This window comes from Phocoena phocoena, chromosome 21, assembly GCF_963924675.1.
Source record: "Phocoena phocoena chromosome 21, mPhoPho1.1, whole genome shotgun sequence".
Lineage (NCBI taxonomy): Eukaryota > Metazoa > Chordata > Mammalia > Artiodactyla > Phocoenidae > Phocoena > Phocoena phocoena.
In genome coordinates this window covers 25,595,365-25,618,849 of record NC_089239.1, presented here as the reverse complement: position 1 = coordinate 25,618,849, position 23,485 = coordinate 25,595,365, and the positions used below count along the sequence as shown (strand labels likewise).

Sequence of the window (23,485 nt, the reverse complement as noted above, 5' to 3'; positions counted from 1 at the left end):
AATATGATTCTTATGCTTATATCTGTAACCCACCTGAGTTTATCTTTACATATGAAGTAGTTCTTAAAATAAGCTCTCCTTTCTCTATAAATTTAAAATTCTACCTTCTTGAGAGAATGACTCAGAGATGTTCAAAATTATTAGAGCTTTGACTTCTCAATTCAACTAAGCAGAAAAAAATACCCCCAATTAAATCAGTTGGTCTACCTTTCATAATTATAAAAAGTGAATTCTCCAGATACTAATACATAAGCTAATTTAAAAATCTAGTAAATCAGATTCAGTAGCATCGTGAAATGTGCACTTCATTTAAAATAATTCTAAATTGTGTCTGCCTATGGGCAGGGTCTGACCCACAGAGAGACAGGGTCTGTCCCCGGCCTGGGGGTCTGATTTTCCTGATCGCTCAACAAAACTGTTGAGAATTCTGAGCAGTAAGACAGCTGTGACAGGTCTTTGCGTGTCTGTTTTTGTTTCATTTTTCTTTCGAGAGTGAAAAGACTTCCTCTCACCTTGCACTCTATAGAGAACACAGCAAGGTGAAGGCGAAAATCCTTGTATGTGTAATAAGGACATGCACTCAATTATTAATGAGAAGACTGACTTTTTTCTCGGTTTAACAGCAGGAAGACAAGACAGCGTTCAACAGAATCACTGTTCCCAGAGGTCAAGCATTTTGAGTGCGTGCAGCCTTCACAGAAGGGGTTTTAGATTATATGGCTCAAAAGGGCTGGTAACAGGCAACTAAACAGCCAATCTCGTTTCAGGTCTTAGCTGGGCAGATTGAAGAAGGGCTGCTGGGAAAGTCCATTTTATACCAGTGTTTACTGTGACTTGGGAGGCTCGTAAAATTCCTAAGGTTTCAGTGTGCCCATATGATAATTCAACGATAAGAACATCAATCCATCAAATTCAAACTAAAGTATAATTACTAGGTTCACCTGACTATTTCATCTGCATTCTCAAATACCATTATGAGTGTGAACAGAATGAATGGTGCATACTGAGAATAAAACCTAAAGGAGGTCGGCAGACACCAATTCTTATGTTTATCCCTCGACTCTTAAACCGTTCTGTCAGTCAGCTCCTGCTGGTGAAGTTCTGTGGTGTCAGAGGGAAAACATTCAGTGCACTGCTAAATCTGATGGCTTTCAGTCATATTTTAAACACAACTTTAGAACTACCACTTCCTTTCCCTCAGAGATCACGCTGGGCCCCAGGCACACGACCCTGCTATTTGGGTGAGATACTTTCCTCGGACATGGGATTAAAAGAACTTTTCATTTCAAACCCCTGGTCCCTTCTGTGGCCTTCAGTACCTCGTTCCTCTGACTCAGGGTTCTGTTCCATAAAATGGGCACAGTTTTTATTTCCCTGGGTAAAGAGTTGAGTTTTCATGACGCCATTTAGGACGAAAATAAGTGAAATTATATTGAAACCTATAAAATTCTAAGATGTGCTAAGAGCCTAACAGACAATAATAACAACTTACTTGATATACCTCCCAGTAACATATTTTAAAGAGAAATTTCATATGTTAACACAAAGAGCGACTTGTTACGGGAGTTTCACGGACTTTGCAAATAAGCAGAGGAGTCCTGCAGGGCACGGTGTCGTCTGGACATGTCACAGGGTGCTGCCCCCTCCCCTTCACATCTCCATCGCAGTGTCAGATTTGGGGGAAAAGAATAATCCACACACGTGTGAGGAGAATTTAGCACAGTGCCTGGCACGTGTCAGAGGGATGAACGGAGTGATAAACACAGAATAACGGGAAGAAGGGCCCGACCGAGGGCTTATCTCTGCAGACAGAGTGGGCAGTGTTTGCAAGGCCAACGCAGACGTAAGTGAGCTGAGAACAGGAGCAGGAGTTAGGCAGCATCTTCTATTCATTTCCCCCACAAGTTTCCCAAGGTATGAAGTGCAGTGGGTGTGCTGGGGTTAGAAGCCTCTGTGGATGAACCCCCGGCTCCACTTCCACACACGGATGGTGAATGGTTACTCTGTCCGGTGGCCTTGCCTCTCCATCACTCTCTTGGGTTTTTGAGGGAATTTTTACGATGGTGGGTAATGATGCGGGTTTTACGAATGTAAACTCCTAACAATATCTTCTGAACATGGTCAGCACTGGCGCCTGGTACAGATGAGGGGAGGGACGAGAGGCAGGTGCTGACCGCTGAAGAAGGGAATCGTGGTCCCGCGGGGAGGACTCAAGGGTTGGGGACAGGGCTCCAGGGAGCACGACCAGTCTGGGGTCAGCAGACAGGGATAAGGGACTTTGTCAATAGGAAAACAAAGTGCGTAATTCTTTTTTTTTTTTTTTTTTTTTTTTTTGCGGTACGTGGGCCTCTCACTGTTGTGGCCTCTCCCGTTGCGGAGCACAGGCTCCGGACGCGCAGGCTCAGCGGCCATGGCTCACAGGCCCAGCCGCTCCGCGGCATGTGGGATCTTCCCGGACCGGGGCACAAACCCGTGTTCCCTGCATTGGCAGGCGGACTCCCAACCACTGCGCCACCAGGGAAGCCCCCGTAATTCTTAAAAGGCCTGATCCCTGGTCACAGTTCAAACGCTGCTTGCTTTTATTTCTTTTTCATGGTTTGCTTTCTGAGTGCACAATCATGAAATGAATCACGAACTTTTAAAATGAGGAGTTAAGTCGGTGGCCCTACCCAGTGGATCAAAACCCCAAGACCTGCTAAGCACAACTGCTGCCCAGGGGGGTGGGGTTTTCAGATAACCCAGAGTTCTCAGATATGTCTTCAGGCACCCCCAAATGAAGCTGGGGAGACCGATGCCTGGTCCAGCCCTCGACGGCTGCGTGCCTGGGTCAGGTGATGCCTCTGGTTCCCCACCCCTAACCCCTCACTTCTTAAGTTCCCAGCACAACCTTCCACTGACAACCTCTTCCAACGGTTTGCTTTCTTTGCTTACATGCCCCCTTCCCGTTACCCCTCTGTGAGCTCCACAGGGCGAGCCTCTGGCTTGGCTCCTAGGCACTGATTCACAAACCTCCCCTGGCCACCTCCTCTGTGTAAGGCAGCGCCGTACCTTAGGGGACCCGTAAGGGACGAGACAGGCGTCACTGCCTCCCTCATCTGTTCGTGCCTGGCATCCCCAACACAACTGCCGAGGGATTTAAGTGAACGAGGTCATAAAGGTACCGTTCACGTTTGTCAAATGTAGGATACGGGTCAATCCAAAATTTAAATTTTTCATCCTGTGAGGTAACATTTAACGGATGACTGGATTTATCAGGAGAAATCACACCATTGTTTCACATGTCGCCATGTGCACGGGGCACGGGTGGGGGATGACACAAAGGTGACACCCTGGTCACAGCCTCATCCTCTCACTACGTTACGAGAACAACTCTGGATGCAACACTGGCAAAGCACTGAGCTGCTGTTTCATCCTCTTGCTGAACCTTCACACCAGAGAAGCCACAGCTCGTGGTGGGAAAAGCAGACAGTTCTTTGCACTTATATCCAGACTTAGCTGGAAGGACCAAAAACACACAAGGTGACTGCTAAGAATTATAGTCATATTTTCATAGTTCAAATGAATAGCCGAGTTCCTAGTTTCCTCTGTTTATGTTCTGGAAATTAGTTAAATTTACCAACAGTGTGTCTTTGCATGCACCCCTATGTTCATTGCAGCACGATTCACGATAGCCAAAACGTGGAAACAACCTAAATGTCCATCGACAGAGGAATGGATAAAGAAGATGGGGCACATGTATACAATGGAATACTACTGAGCCATAAAAACAATGAAATAATGCCATCTACAGCAACATGGATGGACCTAGAGATTATCATACTACGTGAAGTAAGTCAGAGAAAGACAAATAACCATATGATATATCACTTACACGTGGAACCTAAAATATGGCACAAATGAACCTATCTATGAAACAGAAACAGACTCACAGATACAGAGATCAGACTTGTGGTTGCCAAGGGGGAGGGAGAGGGACGGAGTGGGAGTTTGGGATTAGCGGATGCAACTAGTATATATAAACTGGATAAACGACAAGGTCCTACTGCAGAGCACAGGGAACTATATCCAGTCTCCTGGGATGAAACATAATGGAAAAGAATATCAGAAAAGAATGTCTCTGTGTGTATAACTGAGCCACTTCGCTGTACAGCAGAGACTGGCACAACATTGTAAGTCAGCTACACTTCAGTTAAAGAAAAAACAAAAAAAAACCCAATGTATTTTTGGACAAATATATAAAGCATATGCTATGATATTTGTAAAATTAATCCAGTTCCTGCCCCCACCATGCAAAAAACTTGTTGCCTACATGTGCACTTGTGAAGTTATAGTAAACAAAAAATTCCCCATTGTGATTTTCACACACACACACACACACACACTCACACACTCACACAGATGCGCTCCTGATCAATTGCTGGAATGATCACACGGATGGGTCATCGGCTATGATAGGTACTTGAAAATTAATATTTGACATAGAAACTGCCCAAGTGTATTTCCTTAATTACTATGCAATGAGTAAATAACCGAAGGTCTGATTGCTTTTTTTTTAAAGGACTTGAAAATCGACGGCCATTGAGCCTAATATTTTCAACCCAGGACTTTTTCTAGGGTGTTTGGACAACCGGCCGCGGTCAGTGTGAAAAGAGCCCTGGGCTGGGGTGAGGGAGGCGCATGGGGGGCTTACGTTTGGAGGTCTCCCGGCGGCCTCTGTCCGATGGACTTGAGCAGGGGCTCTGGCCGGAGCGCCACCTTGGGGGGCATTTTGGGGCTGGAGTCCGACTCCCCGCTTTCCTCGTCACCCATGGCTTTGATGTAACTGCCACTCCTCGTCCTTCTGCAGGGAATTTCCTCGTCTTTGCCCCCCGTGGGGTACCCTCCCCACTCGTCCTGGGGCACCTAGGAGAGAACAGATAGGGCGTGCGTCAGCCTTGGCGTCAGAATCCCGTTACTGCCTCTTTGGGGACAAACCCTCGGAGCTCGTGAAGACACAGCTTGTTATGGTCACTCAGCAGTGAAAGTCACACGCTTCTTAGGGGTCTGTCATTCAAATCCCCAAAGGACATTAATATACAACTATTGTTTTCTCCCCTGTTATAAAAGTAATAAACGTTATGGGAAAAGTGAGACAATGTTAGAAAGAAAAACCCGTTTGTAGTCTCAAAACCTGGAAAAAAGCACCACTAACATTTAGATTTATTTCCTTCTGGTAGGAAAGCAGTTGAAACTTGAGAAAACTGGAAAAAGAGGTCCCTAGTGTGGAGAACAAGAAATAAGAGGAAGAAGGAGACCAAAGGAGGACGCCCTGCTGCGTGGTGAGGGCTGACAGGGGTGCACCCCACAGTCGGGCCCCCACGCCAGGGCCCTGCACGCCCGGGAAGCACACACTGCACTGGGTGGGGACTCAGACCCCGAACTCTGTCCACGGCGTGGGTCCCAGCAGAGCGACGCCCCCTCAGCGCTTCTGTGTCACTTCCGGGGTGCATGGGCTACGCCGCGTAGAGGATGGATGAAGCAGGCCTGTACTCCGTGTCCACCCCCCATCTGGGAAACCCGGCGTCCTCACACAGCACACACAAGTCTCAGGGTGTCTACACCGCACGCACCTGCCCCATGCAGCTCACCTTCCACCAGCCGTGACCCTTACAAAGACCCAAACCACGCCAAGCAGCGGCCGAGGGTAGAGGGCTGCACGAATCCGCACGTGCCCGCACCGTCACACGGAGTTCCGCAGTCCAAGGACCTAACACACGTGCTCTCCGTGCTGCAGGACGCGATCTCCCAGAGTACTCTTCACCGAGACAGAGGACGGAGCAAGTCTGTACTGACGGTCTTCGGAGACAGGGTTCTTCCTGTGGTGACTATTCCGAGACTTCCGGACACTCAGATCACCCCAAGAGGAGTCCTGCCATTTTCCCAGCGTTTTTAAAAAATTTTATTGAAGTCCAGTTGGTTTACAATGCTGTGTTAATTTCTGCTGTACAGCAAAGTGACTCAGTTATAGACGTATATATATATATATTTCATATTCTTCTCCCTTATGGTCTATCACAGGAGACTGAATAGAGTTCCCTGTGCTATACGGTAGGACCCTGTTTTGTATCCATCCTATATATAATAGTTTGCACCTGCTAACCCCAAGATCCCAATCCACCGCTCCCCCAGCCCCCCTTCACAACCCCAGTCTGTTCTCTGTGTCTGTGAGTCTGTTTCTGTTTCGTAGATATGTTCCTTTGTCATCTTTCCAGTTTTGATGGCGCCAGTGGGCCCATTTGTCACCATCCCCGCCAGGGACGCGCATGCCTGGATGGAAAGGCAGAGTTTTCAGCTGAAGGCACCTTTTCTCCATTTTCTTAAAACACATCTTCAGACATCTCGCATGTTACAGCCCAGGAGGGGAAACGGGGGATGGGACAGGATGTACCTTCTGCGGTTCCGGCCAAGACAAGCAGGGACAGGGCGGCCCCTCACTGAGAGGTGAGGGGGTGGGCATCAAGCCCCTCCAGGCCCCGTGGTGACACGTCGTGGGTCCTGCCTGCAGTTTGTGTTTTAAAACAGCTCCCCCTCCGCCCACCCCAAGCTGGCTTAGGTCCACGGGAAGTGCGTGGAGACATCGCAGCCACACACAGGAAGAGGAGGGGGCTTAACAGGGTGGAGATTCCAGGTCCTCAGTGGACCGTGGGGGTCCGCAGCCGAGTCCCTGCAGCTGCAGAGCAGGGGCCGTGTGGGTGGCGTTTCCAAGCTCCGTGTTGCCGGGTGCTGAGTGCCTGTCTCCAGGGGTTTTCAGGAGGACAGTGACCCTGGGGGTGGTCCAGAGTGGGTGGGCGGGCACGAGGCCACAGACGGCAGTGCAGACCCGCCAGAGACACGGTGGGAGGAGAGAAAGGCCCGGTGACGGAGCAAGCAATCAGTCCCCGGGGAAACAGGCGTAGATTTACGCACATAGAAGGTATATCCTGACGCTCAGGATTTGGGGCACGAGGAAGAAATGACTAAGGAAGAAGGAAGACTGAGCTTCTCTGGGCATTTAGGTCCTCATCCATGGGTTTTCTTAACAAAAGTCAGTTTTCCACCATCAGAACAAATTACCAGGATGGAGACAGATGTGGGCACAGGCATTTCCACGCCATTTCATGCCAGGTGGTAACGTGGGTCCAACATTTACAGCCACGTATCAGAAGACTTCAGACTGTGGGCGCCTCTGACCCAGCAATGTCCCCAGGCAACAGGATTCATGCCAGGGACTGTGAACCATTCATTAGGGTCAAAGGAGGAAAACTGATAATATCTGATGGGGTGGCGTGAAATATTTACTACAAGCATGCCGTGGATACTGTGCAGAAGAACTGATAATAGCCGATGGAGGGGGTTCATGGGCGGGAGCATTTTTAGAGTATGCGCTCCATGTTCTTATACTCTAACGACAGATATGCCTGCAACATGCATAGACACATAGCCGGAAGGATGTGGAATCATCCCTGGGAGATACTGACTGCGGGTTTCTCAATGATTTTTCTTTATACTTATGTCTTCTAAGTTTTCTACGTGGACCATATATCTTGCTAGTGTAATAAGAGGTAAACTTTAGAAAATTTAGTCCCGAATGACAGTACATTTCAGTAGGAAGGCAGGCATAAAAGAAAGTGAATTATGGTTTGATTAGGGCTACTGAAGCAGGTGTGGAGGGAAAACAGGGAAGCAGCCAGTGGAAGCTGTGGACAGAGAGGAAATGATCTGGGAAGGCCTCCTGGAGGAGGGGTCTGGGCTCTAATTTCCTGGGATTTGAGCAGCAGGCAGATAGCCGGGACATGGAAGCAACCTAAGTGTCCATCAACAGATGAATGGATAAAGAAGATGTGGCACATATATACAATGGAATATTACTCAGCCATAAAAAGGAACGAAATTGAGTTATTTGTAGTGAGGTGGATGGACCTAGATTCTGTCCTACAGAGTGAAGTAAGTCAGAAAGAGAAAAACAAATACCGTATGCTAACACATATATATGGAATCTAAGAAAAAAAAAAAAGGTCATGAAGAACCTAGGGGTAAAGACGGGAATAAAGACACAGACCTACTAGAGAATGGACTTGAGGATATGGGGAGGGGGAAGGGTGAGCTGTGACAAAGTGAGAGAGTGGCATGGACATATATACACTACCAAACGTAAAATAGATAGCTAGTGGGAAGCAGCCGCATAGCACAGGGAGATCAGCTCAGTGCTTTGTGACCACCTAGAGGGGTGGGATAGGGAGGGTGGGAGGGAGGGAGACGCAAGAGGGAGGAGATATGGGAACATATGTATATGTATAACTGATTCACTTTGTTATAAAGCAGAAACCAACACACCATTGTAAAGCAATTATACTCCAATAAAGATGTTAAAAAAAAAAAAAAAAAATGAAGAGGGAGGCACCAAAGGCCCAGGAAGGAGGAGGCCGGGGGTTCCTCTATGGGCCGGGCGCTCCTGGGAGGGAGGCTGCAGACGGCAGGAGACAGATGGAGAGGAGCCGGGAAAGATGCGTCCCCACTGGCAGCTTCATGGAGTTTTTGTGAATTAAAAACATGCTTCCGTAAAAAAAACAAAGATTTCTTCCCCAGCAGCTTGTGAATTAACTAACAAATGAGAGCAGCTTGTATTTTTTTGTTTCTGATGTAAGCCGCCAATTTCGCAGTCTCTGACAGGAGAGATTTCAATACAGAAGGAGTGTAAACCAGAGTCAAGCGTGGGCTCTGAATACCGCTTCCAAAGCACATGTCTCCAGACTATCAAAAGAACAAGGGAGTGACACGAAAATGCCACCGTGCCTGAGTCAATAACTCTTTCTTGGGTACATTACAGCGTCAAAAACCTACAATGGCAGGTAAGGGTGGCCAGGGTTGGCCCCAAACCAACAAGTGCTTTAATGAACGAACAAATGAACCTCCTTTCACAGTGACCACTGACCTCTGCTAATCCATGCGGGATCTTTGCTGCATTTAGCGATAATTATTACTTTAGTTCCTACTTGCACAGAGTGATATTTACGATGTCTAAATAGGCATTTTCCTAAGGTTGAGAGTATACAGTTCAGTGTCTCCTGCTCCTTGCTTGAAGGAAACTTCAACGCGGCAGGTTAAAATGTCCTTTCTTCCTTTCAAGCAGCAAGGCACGGGTGACAAGGGCCAGGGTTTCGTAATAATATTCTCTTTCGGGTGTTGAAACAAGGAAGAAAATGCCATCAAACGCTGTGTGACCCTGTAGGGAAATGTCTTCTCCATTCATTCCAGAAAGTTTTTGTGTTTTGTTTTAAATGCATACCAGGCACGCTCGCCACTGGGAATATAACTGAGAGCAAGACAGCTGGGCTTCTCAGTTCCAGGTTGTTACAGTAAACAACAACGGTTCCAAGTGGGGACACCCTCTAGGGCCACCCAAGACATCCATCGGGGGCAGCCGCGAGTGCCACATACTTGGGGGACACGACCAGCATCTGGGGGCCAGAGATGCTCGTCCTCAGGAAAGCACGACACAATCCCATCCCCATGAAGAACTGGCTTGTGTGCTGTATGCTTTTCTGTCTATAATGACCTGAGCCTTGAATCTAACTCTTCTTTGTATGTAAACTAAAGTTTTTTTGCTTTTTTCATTTGCATGGTTTTAATGAACAGTGGATTTTTCAGGAATGCAACTCACCACGTAAATCAAGGGAAGAGAGAACTTTGTTTGGTGCGATGCTTCCCCAAGAACTGTTGACCGTTGCCGATAATCCCATCTGGTGGGTGAATCTGCTGGTGGTGCGTGAATCATTACTACTCCCTCCACGGGTCTAAACTATTGTGTCTTCATCCAGAAACAAACTTCCGAATACTTCCTTCTGTACATGTTTGTCATGTGCCCAGACATTTTTATATTAAAATTCATGTTCTTAGTTAAAAGTGACCCTCCTTTTATCTCTCTGTTTTATTAGCGTTTGGGCACATTATACACGTAAACAAACCTATCCAGTTGACCCTTGAACAATGCAGGTGTTGGGGTGCTGACCCTCCATGCAGCCAAAAATCCGAGTATAACTTGTAGTCAGTCCTCCAAATGCTTCACTCAGCATCTGAGGAGTCAACCAGCCGTGGATCATGTAGTACTGAGCACTTACTACTGAAAAATTCCACCTACAAGTGGACCCATGCAGCTCCAACCTGTGTCGTTCAAGGGTCAAATCTATACTCAGAATAGTGTGTGTAGGTCGGTTACACGTGAATTTCATTTTAGAACAGTCCGGGAGACACCGTGAAATATTTGCTATAAACAGGATACTTGGTTTGACATGTTTAGGAGCCATGGTTACGGGCAGGAAAGTTGTTTAAACAATAGCACAATGGGTATAAATGCGTGGACTTTGGAGAGGGCGTGGTTTAGCTATCAACAGGCCTCCTAGGACCTGAGAAGGCGTCTCACAAGAAGGTGTCTCACATGTTCCAGAACCACTGTGTACAAAAACAACTTTCTGAGGTTACCAACTTAAAACAAGGGATCAAGGTGAGCATTACCCCGATACGACATATAAACATCACGTACCCCTTGATATGATGCACTGAACAGGACACGATATCACTTTTGGGTATTCTTGCCAAAAACGCATAACTTTCATCATGAAAACATCTGAGAAACCCAAATTGAGAGACATTCTACAGAATAACTATAATTCTTCAAGAGTGTCGAGGTCATTAAGGTAAGGAAAGATTGGGGAACCACCATGTATTGGAGGAGATTAAGGAGACACGATAACTGAAAGATTGTGGGAACAGAAAGAGGCCATCGGGGAAAACTGGTGAAATTCAAATGAGATCTGTTTCTAAGTTAATAATATTATAACGTTGTTAATTTCCTGATTTTGATAACGGTGCTAGGGTTATCTAAGTTGTTAACACGGGAGAAATGGGGCGAAGGGTATACCTGTTTTCTTTTCTATTATTGCAACTTTTATGTAAATCTAAAATTATATCAAAATAAAAAGAAAAAAATTAAAAAAAAAAAAAAGGAAGGCGTCTCATAAGAAGCCTTCCCAGCTGAGCTCGGACACCTGGGAGGTGGGTGGTGCTGGGAGGGGTGCTGAGGGCGGGGAGGCAGGGCCCGGGAGGAGGTGCAGGCGGAGGGGTCCCTGCCCCCAGCCCAGGAGAGTCGGCTTCTGATGAACCCAAGTCCACCTAGTTCTAACTCTCACGCTCTTGGGACGATCCCAGTGGTTCTCAGCTGGGGGTAATTCTGTCTCCCGGGGACACTTGGTGAAGACAAGTTTGGTCATCTTCAAGGTGGGGGGACTGCCTCCTGGCCGCCGGAGGCTTGAGGCCAGGGATGCCGCTAACATCCTTCCCTGACCCCCGTGCACAAGAGAGAACCGCCAGCCCAAGCGTCAGCTCTCCTTTGATTTCCACCGTGCACATTCACAGTCACACACAGCCCTCGTCCTTCCTAACTGGTAAACGTGGACAGAGTAGAATATTCACGCACACAATATTATTATAGGTTTATGTAACGACTGATGATTTTCCAAGCGCCTTTCTTACGCTGTGTTGAGTCTCACCGCAAAGGGTGATGTATATGAGTTCAATGAGGCAGAAAGGTTGACAGGGCTCACGGCTGGCAAACACTCGAACCCCAGCACCCTTCAGTGAAGAATTTATCTCAACAATATTTCCCAAATGCCTGTCACAGGCCTGAGACCATACGAGGGACTCAACACTGAGTGGGCCGCGGCCTGCTGGAGGTGATCCTGTGTGCTGGTCATCCATGAGTCCCCTGTCGGCACTGTCCATATCTGCCGGGCACTGTCCCCATGTGCTGGGCACCGTCCATATGTGCTGGTCACTCTCCTACATGCTGGTCACTGTCTCTATGTGCTGGTCACTCTCCTATGGGCTACTCCCTGTCCTTGTGTGCCGGGCACTGTCCCCATGTGCTGGGCACCGTCCATATGTGCTGGTCACTGTCTCTACGGGCTGGTCACTCTCCTATGGGCTACTCCCTGTCCTTGTGTGCCGGGCACTGTCCCCGTGTGCTGGGCACTGTCCATACGTGCTGGTCATGCCCCCCATGCCCTCTCCGGTCCCTGGTCTCCTCCCCCCACACCCTCCCCTGTGCCCTGACACTGAGGGAGCCTCTTGCCAGTCCGTGTCCCTTAGCCTTCGGTTCTGGTTGGCTCTGCCGAGGGCTGCACTGTGGGGGGAGCTGGGGGGGTGGTGCGGAGCGCCTCCCAGAGCTCTCTCCAGCTTCGGGCCCACGGTCTGTCAGGAGCTGCCTCAACCAGGCCTCCGAATGCTGGGGGTCCTGCTTCCACGGGCCCCCTCTCTCCAGACCCTGCCCACAGGCCTAGGATGGTAATGGTTTCCCCTGTGCTCTGGGAATGGCTCCTTTCAAACCCTTCCCAGGGGATGCCACTGCTCTCCAGGACCCACCCATCCACTGTCACGAAAGAACAGAGACAGCAAAATGACCCACGATGTGAGCGTGTCTTATGTGCTGATGAAATCGGCCAAGATGTGCACGTGGAAACACAAGAGACCGATTGTGAGAAGTGCCCGGAAGAGGGACGAGGGTTTCCATGGGGACTCCGGGGGGAAGGGACCCGCCACCTCAGCAGGTTTGGGGAGTAACCCAACCCACAGAGGGGCCAGAGAAATCTCCTAGTGGCTGCGATGCCAGCCATTCCCGGCGGGGACAGCCCCTGGGCTCCGGGGTCTGGGAACTGGGTGAAACAATTAAGTTTGTGAGAAGCTTATCAGAATTACTGGTTTTCTAGAGTTGGATGGTCTTTATGAGCCCTAATTCCAACCATCCTGAAGAGTCATGAATCCCGCGAGAGCACAAGAGGCTGGGGGCTCATCCATCCTCCCGATCACCCCGATTCCAGAACCACCCAGATGCCTCCAGTGCCTGGAAAGACGCTGGCTTTGTTGAACTGACATCTGAGTATCTTTTCACTGCTTCCAGGTGTCCTGCGGCATCACAGGACAAACGAGCCTCCTCGTTCCTTCATTCGGGGCTTTATTACGAGTCCGACCCCACCAGACGCAGGGATGATGCGGTGACGGGGGTGCGGAGTCCTGCTGGGGAGACAGATCGTAGACCGGCGAGCAGAGCAATGCAGGCGGAGGGAGGGACGGGGACACGAGACACACTCAGGACAGTTGGGGCGGCCACGTCAGCCAGGGTGTGGGAGGTGGTCAGTGTCAGAGCTCAGCTCTTAGTCAGGAGTCAGCTCTCACTTCCGATCGCGTGGAAGCACACGTCCAGGGCTCTGGAAGCCTGAGGCCCCTTGAAGTGCTTACTGCAGAAACCAGAGGCGGCCCCCTTTGGTAAAGGTGGGTGGTTTTTCTAAAGCACAAACAGAACCCGCGGAACGAATGTCACCGGGAAACGCAGTGTTTGTAGGATGTACTTCTGCGCGCGCACCGCGTACTTCATCAACTCTATGACCCAGCTTCCGCTCTGGGATGGAGGATGCTCACGACTCACGGAGCGTTTGGAGCCCTTTCCCGTGAAGGACGGTGGGGCAGGCTCGGTGCCCAGGTCTGGGGGCGTGCGGACCTCGGTGGGATGGAGGTTGGGAGCGGGGCTGAAATACTCTGCAAGTGTGGGAAGATTTTCACGCTTCCCAGTGGCTCTCGCCGCTCCACGGTCCTTCTGCCCCTCCCCTCCGGCGGCTCCCTGGAGTGTCATGTTGGGACGGGAACTCTTCCTGAATTAAACACCAAAGAAGATGCTGCCTTTGGAACAGCAGCATCACTAGCACGGACACCGGGGTAAGACCCCCCCCGTCGCCAGGAGACCCTGCGGGTCTGGACCACCAGTCAGGCAGAGACAATCAAGAGAGGAAGCGGGGAGGGAGAGTGAAGGAGGCCTGCGGAGAGGCCAGGAGACCAGGACGGGAGAAGGGGGTACCGAGCTGGTGCTGGCCCCGGGCTACGTGCCGCTGCAGTGCGATGTGACGGGGGCCAAGGCCTGTGTTCCTGGCATGTTCCCACGTGTCCCCGCCGTGTTCTCTAGACGACGCAGTTGCCCTCACCTGTCCTCCCATCAGGGCCGGGAGGGCACCTCCTACCTTCGTGTCCCTAGAACCCAGGGCAGCACGTGACAAGGAGGCCACCTGTTCCCTGAGCGAACCCCCCGCAGGTCACCCGCCCAATTAACGTGACATTCATTAACACTCTGACCTTAGACGCTTTGTCTGCTGATGGAGAAACTACCAAAACAAGCTCTTTCAAAGAAAAGGGACCATAATTTTCTTTCAATTCTGCCTATTGTCTGTTTTGACCTACTTAAAAACATAAAGACTCTTGCTCTAATGTTAACTATGTATTCTGTACAAACCAAAGGTAAAAGTGAAAAGCAATCCTTTGTTCGGCTCCAAATCTCTCTAGCTTTTGGTGGAAAAAGAAAAGCGTGCGAGCGTTTATTTCTCCCTTCTGTTCTTGGAAATCTTATTCCTACGGTAGCATCTACAGACAAATCTTCCGATCCCCCTACCTTCTGGCTGTGATATTAAATCTGCGCTGGCGAGGATCCAGAGTTTTGTATCCTTCCCCAGAAAGCATAATGCAATCAGCACGGTGAAGCCCTGTAGCACAAGGTCCTGGAAGTCCTAGGCCAACAGGACAAAGGAGCCTGGGAAGGAGGCGGAGCTCGTGATGCTCCTGGCCTCAAATCTCCCCCCCCCATCCCCCCGTGATCCAGCGGGGCCCCAGGGAGGGGGGCGCTTGGTGGGAACCCGTCTCCTGAGTGAGCGCCTCACCCGTGTTTCTCTGGGGCCCTGTGGCGCCGCCCTGCCTGCGATGTGGCTCCCACCGCGGGCGACCGTGGCCCAGACTGCTCTGAGGCTGCATCGTGAGTGGCCTCCAGAGTGTCCCTTCACGAGGACCACGCGGCTGGGTCTACGACTGCCCACTCCGAGTGAGGCCCTGGGGGGTTTGCAGGCCTGCATGATGTCATTCAACACCGGGGGTTGTTCCACCAAATCACAACTTTTCACGGGACCCAGTCACTTGTCATTTCTCACACATTATCATATAAGGACGAACGTTCCGAAGTCTGGAAACGGGGTTTTGCTGGAGCCACGGCTGGAGGGACGACCCTCTCGCTCCAGCAGGCGAGGTCCTTAGTGACTCTCACGCTAGCAGTGGGGGACCACGGGCGGGGGGGCTGATGGTGGAGGACCGACCACCGCCTGACAAACACGAGGGCCCGAGATGCAGCTGTGTGACCCCTTGAGACCCCACAGTTGGAGCCCAGACTGCGGGGAACGTCAGACAAATGGGTTCCTAACCACCCCCCAAAACAAAATCCCTGGGGAGGACAGTGGTGGCAAGAGAGAGCAAAGAGAAGGAGACAGAGGAGAAACCAACAGGTTTTTCATGGACAGGTGACCCCACCCCACGCAGGCCCCTGATCTGGACGCTGATGCCAACACACCTTGAGAGAGGACTGTGGGCAGACAGGGAACCCTGGACATTGACCAGATATTGACACTCTGAAGAACTGTGATTCCTTAATGTCTTAATGGCACTGCAGTTCTGCTTCCAAAGGAAGAGCCCTTACCTTCCAATGTGGGTCTTTTAGAGATAAATACAGAAATACCTACTTAGGCTATGTGGGCTTTGTTTCAACATAACCTGGACCGGAAGGCAGGTGAGGTACTGATGGGACAAGACTGGCCCTGAATCGATCGCTCCCGAGGCTGGGTGATGAGTGTTTGGGGTTCCTTATGTTGCACTCTTGCCTTTATATCGGATTACTAGTTTCCATGATTAGCAGATATTCGGTAAGTGGAGAGGGGACAGAAAACGTTTAAGAGGGAGGCCCTGAGGGGTACGAGGTGCCCCAAGAAGTGTTGTGGAAAAGTCAGGTCACTGAGTCGGGCACCCAGGGGCCCCATACCCCAGCCGCAGGCCCATCTTGTTGTGCTCAGGGGACACTGCATTGGAGATTTCCCAGGACCAAACACGGACACAAACAGGAGAGTTTTGCTTCTCTCACAATGACTAGACTGGGCCCTGGATGGATTCGTCATATTTCTTTAGAGATGTACAGGTAAAAATTTCATATTTATATATCACTGGCATTTGCTACCTACAAGCAAAATTTAAGTCTCTCCCATTGCTACAAAAATACTATTTTATCCATCTGCCAATTCGCCTCCTTGAATAAATCTTCCTATAAAAGCAATTTGGTTAGCATTTCCTTTGCAAACAGAACCGCTGGGTTTTGGACCACGTTCCAGGACGGCAATTGGAGTTGCTAGAATGATCTGTAGCCACCTGACGCCCGAAAAGATTCACAGTTGTTTATCTGTTCCATTAATTGACCGTCTGATGACTCAGCCAGCGTTTAGCGCGGTTACTCATTATTCCGTGAGGATTTCTCTAACCCAGAGCACAGCCTACAGCAACTGCTGTTGGCCAAGTCGAAGGGATTGTGAATTGGAATACAAATTATACATACACTGGAGGAAAACTTCAGACTTTCCAGCTTTGCTAACAGCACTGTTAGCTAACAGAAGTGATTGCAGAGGCCTCTTAAAAGGGGTGGGTGCCTCTCAGTGGGTGGCGCTCCCCTAGCTCCCTCGGGGGTGGCATGGTTAGGGGGCCCAGGGGAGAAGGGAATGACCTAAAACAGAGAATTCCCGATAATGCCACCTCCAGCCAGCCACTGCCTTTAATCTGCTTTTGCCTTTGGTGAATGTAGTTCATCCGCACCCCAGGGGAACGCATGTGGTTTCCATAATCACGCTCCTTGGCTTAAAGATGCTACTGTCGGGTAAGACCTGTGAACTCACTCAAGCTCACTCCTGGACCAAACCAGCCACTTTCAAATGGGAAAGCACTACCATGGGCTGACACACGTCTGTGGCCGGTGCTACATCCTGGCCCGTCGTACCCAGGGCCACGGTCTGGAGGAAGGACGGGGCGTCCTCCAGGGCCCTCCCCACTCGGCCTGCCGAGACAGCACGCAGTGCCCTCCCTTACCTGCAGGTAGTGGCAGGGCCGCAGTGGCGGCTTCAGCTCCGGGGGCCCCAGCGGCTTGTCCAGGTGCAGGGAGCTCTTGCGGTAGGCCTCCTTGGCCTGGCTCACTGTGAGTGTGGACCAGGAGCTGCGCTTCATGTACTTGGCGTCCGGCGCCAGGGCCAGGCCCTCACAGGCTGAGCACTTGACGTCGCTGTTGCTCTTGGAAATCCTCAGGGAGAGGTCCCCGAAGGGGCCGGCCAGGGCGTCGGGGTAGCAGTGGGCCACGGGGTCGGCGGGGTGACGGCTGAGCACGCTGGAGGCTCGGTAGGTGCTGTCGCTGTCCAGGTTGTCGTCCGAGCTCCACCAGCTGCTGAGCCCCGAGCGGTGCCGGCCCTCGGCCTTGCGCTCCCGGCTCTTACTCCGTCTGCCGTGCTTGGAGTGGTGGCCGTGGGCGTGCTCGTCCGCCCGGCCGTCCCCCTTGGTGCCGTTGACGTGGCCCTTGGACGAGCCCTCCAGGGAGTGGGACTTGGTGAAGAGCTTCTGCACGGAGTGGACCAGGTGGCGGATGCGGCCGGGGCTCTCGCTGCGCTGCTCGGGAGCCGCGGAGGTGCGCTGGTACTGCAGCGTGTGGAAGCCGTCCCTGTGCAGGGGCAGCTGCTTCTCGAACTGGTCCAGCAGGTTGGCCGGGATCCGGTTGGTCTTGGCGCCAGCGTGGGCCACGGCACAGTCGTCCCTGGTGTCGTAGTGGGAGCTGTAGTGCATCCGGGGAAAGGTGCTGCTGGACACATGGTCTCCCAGCGCCACCGGCAGCATCACGCAGTCGGAGTGGACGGAGGCCCGCGGGGAGCAGCGGTGACGCTCCATCGGGCAGCTCTCGGCCGGGCTGAGCAGGTAGGGCTGCCGCACCTCCGGGCCACGGTGCAGGTAGCTGTGGCTGTGCTCGCAGTCCTCGGGGGGCGTCAAGCCACAGGTGTGGCCGGAGCACAGCGGGGGCTGGTTCCGACTCCCGGGTAAGCCTTTCATAGCCCTCAGCGCAGGGGAGTACCTGTCTTCATTGAAGTGCTGAGTCGGGGACCATGAGTGCGGCTGGTCTGTCGAGAGAACACAGAAGCACCGTGTCAGACTCGGTGGGAACACGGGCGGGAGCCCTCGCTTGACACCCTTCCCTCTACGCGTGGACTATTTGTATCCCGTGGCCACTCCTGGTCTGGACGCTCAAGTGAACAACCATTGTTTTATACCACATCGCCCGCTCCAAAGTGTAAGAGCATTAAAAGCAACTTCGATATTCCCCGGTGTGGTTTGACAACTACGAATACGTAATGCCTAACACATTCATCAGGTCTCCTGACAGCAAGATTTTGTGGTGTTAAACAGATGAACTTTGGGGGAAAAAAACAAGTTACATTTCAACTAGACTCGCGTGTTGTGGTGCAGTTTAAGAAGTCTGAGAAGTCACACCTGGTATTTCATCAGCGATGCTGCCCGGTGGGCTGACGCACCACGTGCTAGGGCGTTGGTCACGAATCATTTAAAGCTATGTCCTCACTACGCAGGCGAGCAGCGGGGGTGACTTTCTCAAGGCCACCGTCCGCGTCAACGCGAGGATGGAACCAGGATGTCCTGACTTCCTACTTCAGATGGTTGACTTTGAGTTGTACGGTTCTACTCAGAAACGTCAGGGAAGAACGGTCTGATTTTGTGAGCTGCAATATTGAACACACACCCCCGAACCACCAGAGCTGATCTCTGCAAGATGCTGGGTTTGCTGCTGCTGGGTGTCCCGGTAGGAAGAGAGCTGAGCCCAGTGGTCGAAACGGGGGCCTCTGGGCGTGGACTAGTTAGGGTTAGGGTCCCAGTTCCGCCAGCACTAGCGTGGGACTCCCGGCAGGCTTCTGTCACCTCAACTGCGTGCTGGCAACAAGCAGAGGTCCAGGAGGAGGACCCGCTCAATGATTACTTTTAGCTACATTATGATTATAAGTGTTACCATTTTCAATTCTCTTGGGTCAGCATGTATAAAGTCCAGGGTTTACTGGATTCCAGGCTTTGCTAGAGAAGCCCCTTGCTCCACTTCTGCTTCCTGATGTTCCAGCGTCTCTGCTTCTGTTGCTTCCAACTGGTCACCAAACAGATGCAGGAGACACAGACTCTATTACAGTATATGATATGCCTGTATACTATGTATGCATAATGCACATATCCATATAGAATATGCAAACCTAGTATATAATATGCATATAATATAATCTATACAGGAAATACAGACTCTATTATAGCATATGATATGCCTATATACTATGTATGCATAATGCACATATCCATATAGAATATGCAAACCTAGTATATAATATGCATATAATATAATCTATACAGGAAATACAGACTCTATTATAGCATATGATATGCCTATATACGCATAATGCACATATCCATATAGAATATGCAAACCTAGTATACAATATGCATATAATATAATCTATACAGGAAATACAGACTCTATTATAGCATATGATATGCCTATATACTATGTATGCATAATGCATAGATCCATATAGGATATGTATACACAGTATGTTATTTGCATATAATATATAAAGGAAATAGACTCTATTATAGCATATGATATACATATGTAGCATGTACACATAATGCATATATCATATATAATATGCATACATTGTATATAATATGCACACCTTGTACATAGTACGCATATAACACATACAGGAAATACAGACTATTATAGTATATAGCAGGGGTCCCCAACCCCTGGGCCACAGACAGCTACCGGTCCATGGCCTGTTAAGAACTGGGTGGCACAGCAGGAGGTGAGCGGCAGGTGATCCACGGAAGCTCCATCTGTATTTACAGCCGCCCCCCATCGATCGCGTTACCGCCTGAGCTCCTCCTACTGTCAGGTCAGTGGCGGCATTAGATTCTCACGGGAGCGCGAACCCTACCGTGAACTGCGCATGCGAGGGGTCTAGGTGGCATACTCTGTGAGGATCTAATGCCTGGTGACCTGAGGTGGAGCTGAGGCGGTGATGCTGGTGCTGGGAAGCGGCTGCAAATACAGGTAATCATCAGCAGAGAGGTTTGACTGCAGAGACCGTAATAAATCGATTGCTTGCAGACTCAAATCAAAACCCCATCAGTGGTTAGCAAGTGAAAACAAGCTCAGGGCTCCCACTGATTCTGCATTATGGGGAGTTGCATAATTATTTCATTATCTATTACAGTGTAATAATAGAAATAAAGTGCACGATAAGTGCAAGGCGCTTGAATCATCCCGAAACTATCCCCACCCCCCTCCTCCCCCGTCCGTGGAAAAACTGTCTTCTACAAAACTGGTCCCACGCGCCAAAAAGGCTGGGGACCACTGGTATATAGTATACATATATAGTACATAATACGCACATATGGCATGTAATGTAATGTATACCGGAAATACAGACTATTAGAGCATGTATATATAATGCATATATCCATATAGAAACTGCATATACAGTATGCGTGTAATATATGGAGAAAATAGATCCTATTAGAGTGTATAATATGCACGTATAGCATGTATGTATAATGCATATATTTGTATATAACATGCATGCATAGTATATAGTATGCGTGTAATATATAGAGGAAATAGATCCTACTATAGTGTATAATATGCACATATGACATGTATATGTAGTGCATATACTCATATGTAATATGCATATATAGTATATAGCATGCATATAATATACACACAAAATAGCTTCTATATTATAGTGTATAACAGGCACACATAACATGTATACTTAATACATATATTTGTGTCTAATATGCATATACTGTCTATAGCATGTGCAGGAAACACAGACTCAGGATGGCAGGCTCCCTGAGGCTACCGGCTGGCCCCAGCCCCGTGCCAGGCCCAGAGCGGATGCTCCAAGCTGCGTGGTGACCAGATACGCCGGCAGAGCCCCTCACTCTAGGTTCATCTCTCAGCTCTCCTGGGAAGTATCCTGTGCTTTGTCACATCAAACTGCTGCTCCTTCTAAAACTTCCTCCGCAGGTCCTCTCCACACTCTGCTCCCCAGGCTGGGGTGCTTTCTCCAGGATTTGCTCTCTGAGACTCGGCTCCAGCACCACCCACCACAATTCAGACAATGCCTGGGCCCCCTGTGCGCTGTCCTCAGGCTGAGGGTCCAGAAAGGGATGATAAGGGGACCTTCTCAACGCGTGAGAGCCTCGTCTCCTCAGGAAGGAAGCTGTCTGAGCCCCGACCCACCGCGGTGTCCAACAGCCTCTCCCCAGGGCCACTGCCCACCTCGGCACCACTGTCCTCCTCCATCAAGAGTGTCCCCCACTCACCCTTAACTCACAAAGCCTCACCTGAGACACGCACAGAGCCACCCACCCTGACCCCCAAAGTGGCCTCCAAGGGCCACTGTGCGAAACAGGGAAGAAAGTTGAGAGACATGAGGCTTCTCCCTGATGACCGCCAACCCAGCTCTCCCAGTGACCCACACAAGGGAAACGTCACCCCCTGCCAAGGACACTGGCCCAATGACTGGTCCAAGGTGTGGAAATGGAGCAGGACCCCATGGGGCCCCCCAGGTACACAGGCCCTGCCGTGTCCCCCGTTCTTGCTGGTAGAAAAAGGCTTTCGTTTCCTAGGCCTTCCACGAGTCCCAAAGAGGAGACTCAAGCGGTTACTAGTTAGGGAAGTGAGGGAATTGCAGAAATAAAGGAAAATCAGTCAAGCAAGAAAGGTAATGAGAGATTAAACAATAGTTCAGTGATAAAACAGAGTCCTAGTTCCTCCTCAAGGGATGTACCTATCATCTGATACATAGCTTGGGGCTGCTCTGCAGAAACCAGGACCCCTGCCCGGGTGGAAGAGGGTGACTACAGGCTGAGACCCCAGACGGGTCGGAACCAGGAGGTTGAGGATTGAGATTTCTGGAGCATCACCCCGTTGCCTCACCACCGACCAGAAAGTCAGAAGAAAGTCACGGTCCCTGCAGCTCTCACCCCAGAGGTTGCCTTTAAAAACCTTATGCTCAGGCCAGCCAGTAACACGGATCAGAGACAAACCTACGTCTCCCATCTTCTTGGTTGTTGCCTCTGGATCAATCGATTTGTTTGGCCTCACTGTGCATCTGGCACACGGACCTGGGTTCGACACCAGTGTGGATTCCAAAGGTCCCCTTTTCAGGCTCCAGAACTGCCACCTGTCAGGCCAGCTCAGATGTGGGAACGCATTATAAGAAAGGGACTCGGTTTCACGGATCCCTGAGAAGTTAGGGGCACCCTGGGAGCAACTGACAGCAGGAGAGAAAGTAAACCTTTTCTGAGGATCCCAGGGGCCTGTCTCTCACTCTCTCCTGCACGTTCAGAGCAAACGGTCCCCAATTCCAGGGTCCGTGGGCCCTTTATCTCCAAACAGAGCTTTGCTTCCTCCCAGTGTGAGGTGCTTCTCTGTCTCACGGGAGTGGCCATCCCATAATAGCTACGCAGTGTCTGTCCTTCTCAACAGCCAAGTTATAACTGGAGCGCTTCAATATATCAGGAAAGGATATTTCTGATTATATTTTAATATAATTAAATGCAAGTTTTCAAAGGAAATTCAGTATTCAATTGATAAACAGCAAAAACTGTGCTCTGTAATGTAGACTTTACAGCAGCATGAAGTTGGCATCCTATTATCTTTTGCTTTATTTTTCCATTAACATGTAATTTAACACAATTCTAATCTTCCTCCATATTAAAAAGCCAGCCCATTATTGCTCCACTCACGTATCCCGTTTCTACCTAATGTTTAGCCTGCAAGCTACACTATGAATGTGGCTCCATAAAAGAACAGCATAAAAGAGAAAAGTTTAACTGAAATGAATTAAATTTGATTATGCCACACATTGATAATATTCTCATTTCCCCTGAATTCCCTGACATATGCGTGGAAGCTCACACATTACCTCTCAAAAATAAAACAGTGACAACACACAGGATAATAATCCACCGTAAATAATGGTGATACCAAAACATATAATGAGGGCTTGTACTCTATAGGTTTTTTAATAAGTCTACATAACTTATAACAAATACCTTAGGGGCTGGTAGTTTCTCTTTGTGAAAGTGAGGTAACAAACACAAAATGCGGAAGGCGTCTTAGCTTCCTAATTTACAGCTATTCACTGAACCCTTCTTTGCTATTAAGCAAAAGAAAACAGCAATTATCATCATTAGTCATTAACTGTCTCCCCAAATTCAAGCTAGAATGTAAATGCACACTCTACTGCTGGATTTCATGAGACTGTTGCCATACCCAGTCTAAAAAATATATTTTGAGTGGTGGAATGAAACCTTTTAAAATACAGCTAATGTGATGCAGTGCTCACTGTGTGTGAATCGTGTCACAGGCTTTACCCTCCTGGCGGCCCCCTGGGAGCAGTGACTGTCCCCAGTGCAGGCTGAGGGGGCCAAGGCTAGCAGGGCAGTTGGGCAAGGCTCCCTA

The 23,485-nt window shown here is 49.9% G+C and overlaps 1 protein-coding gene across 1 annotated transcript in view; it reads right to left on the bottom strand.

Annotated features, from left to right (window-relative positions):
* DLGAP2 (DLG associated protein 2) overlaps window positions 1-23,485 on the bottom strand; it is a 145,896-nt gene that overhangs the window by 77,066 nt on the left and 45,345 nt on the right. Inside the window, exons 2-3 of the mRNA XM_065900003.1 lie at window positions 17,002-18,071; window positions 4,691-4,902 (exon numbers count right to left, since the gene is read on the bottom strand). Coding sequence (XP_065756075.1) covers window positions 4,691-4,902; window positions 17,002-18,003 — 1,214 coding nt within the window. The 5' untranslated portion in view covers window positions 18,004-18,071. The remainder of the gene's footprint in view (window positions 1-4,690; window positions 4,903-17,001; window positions 18,072-23,485) is intronic.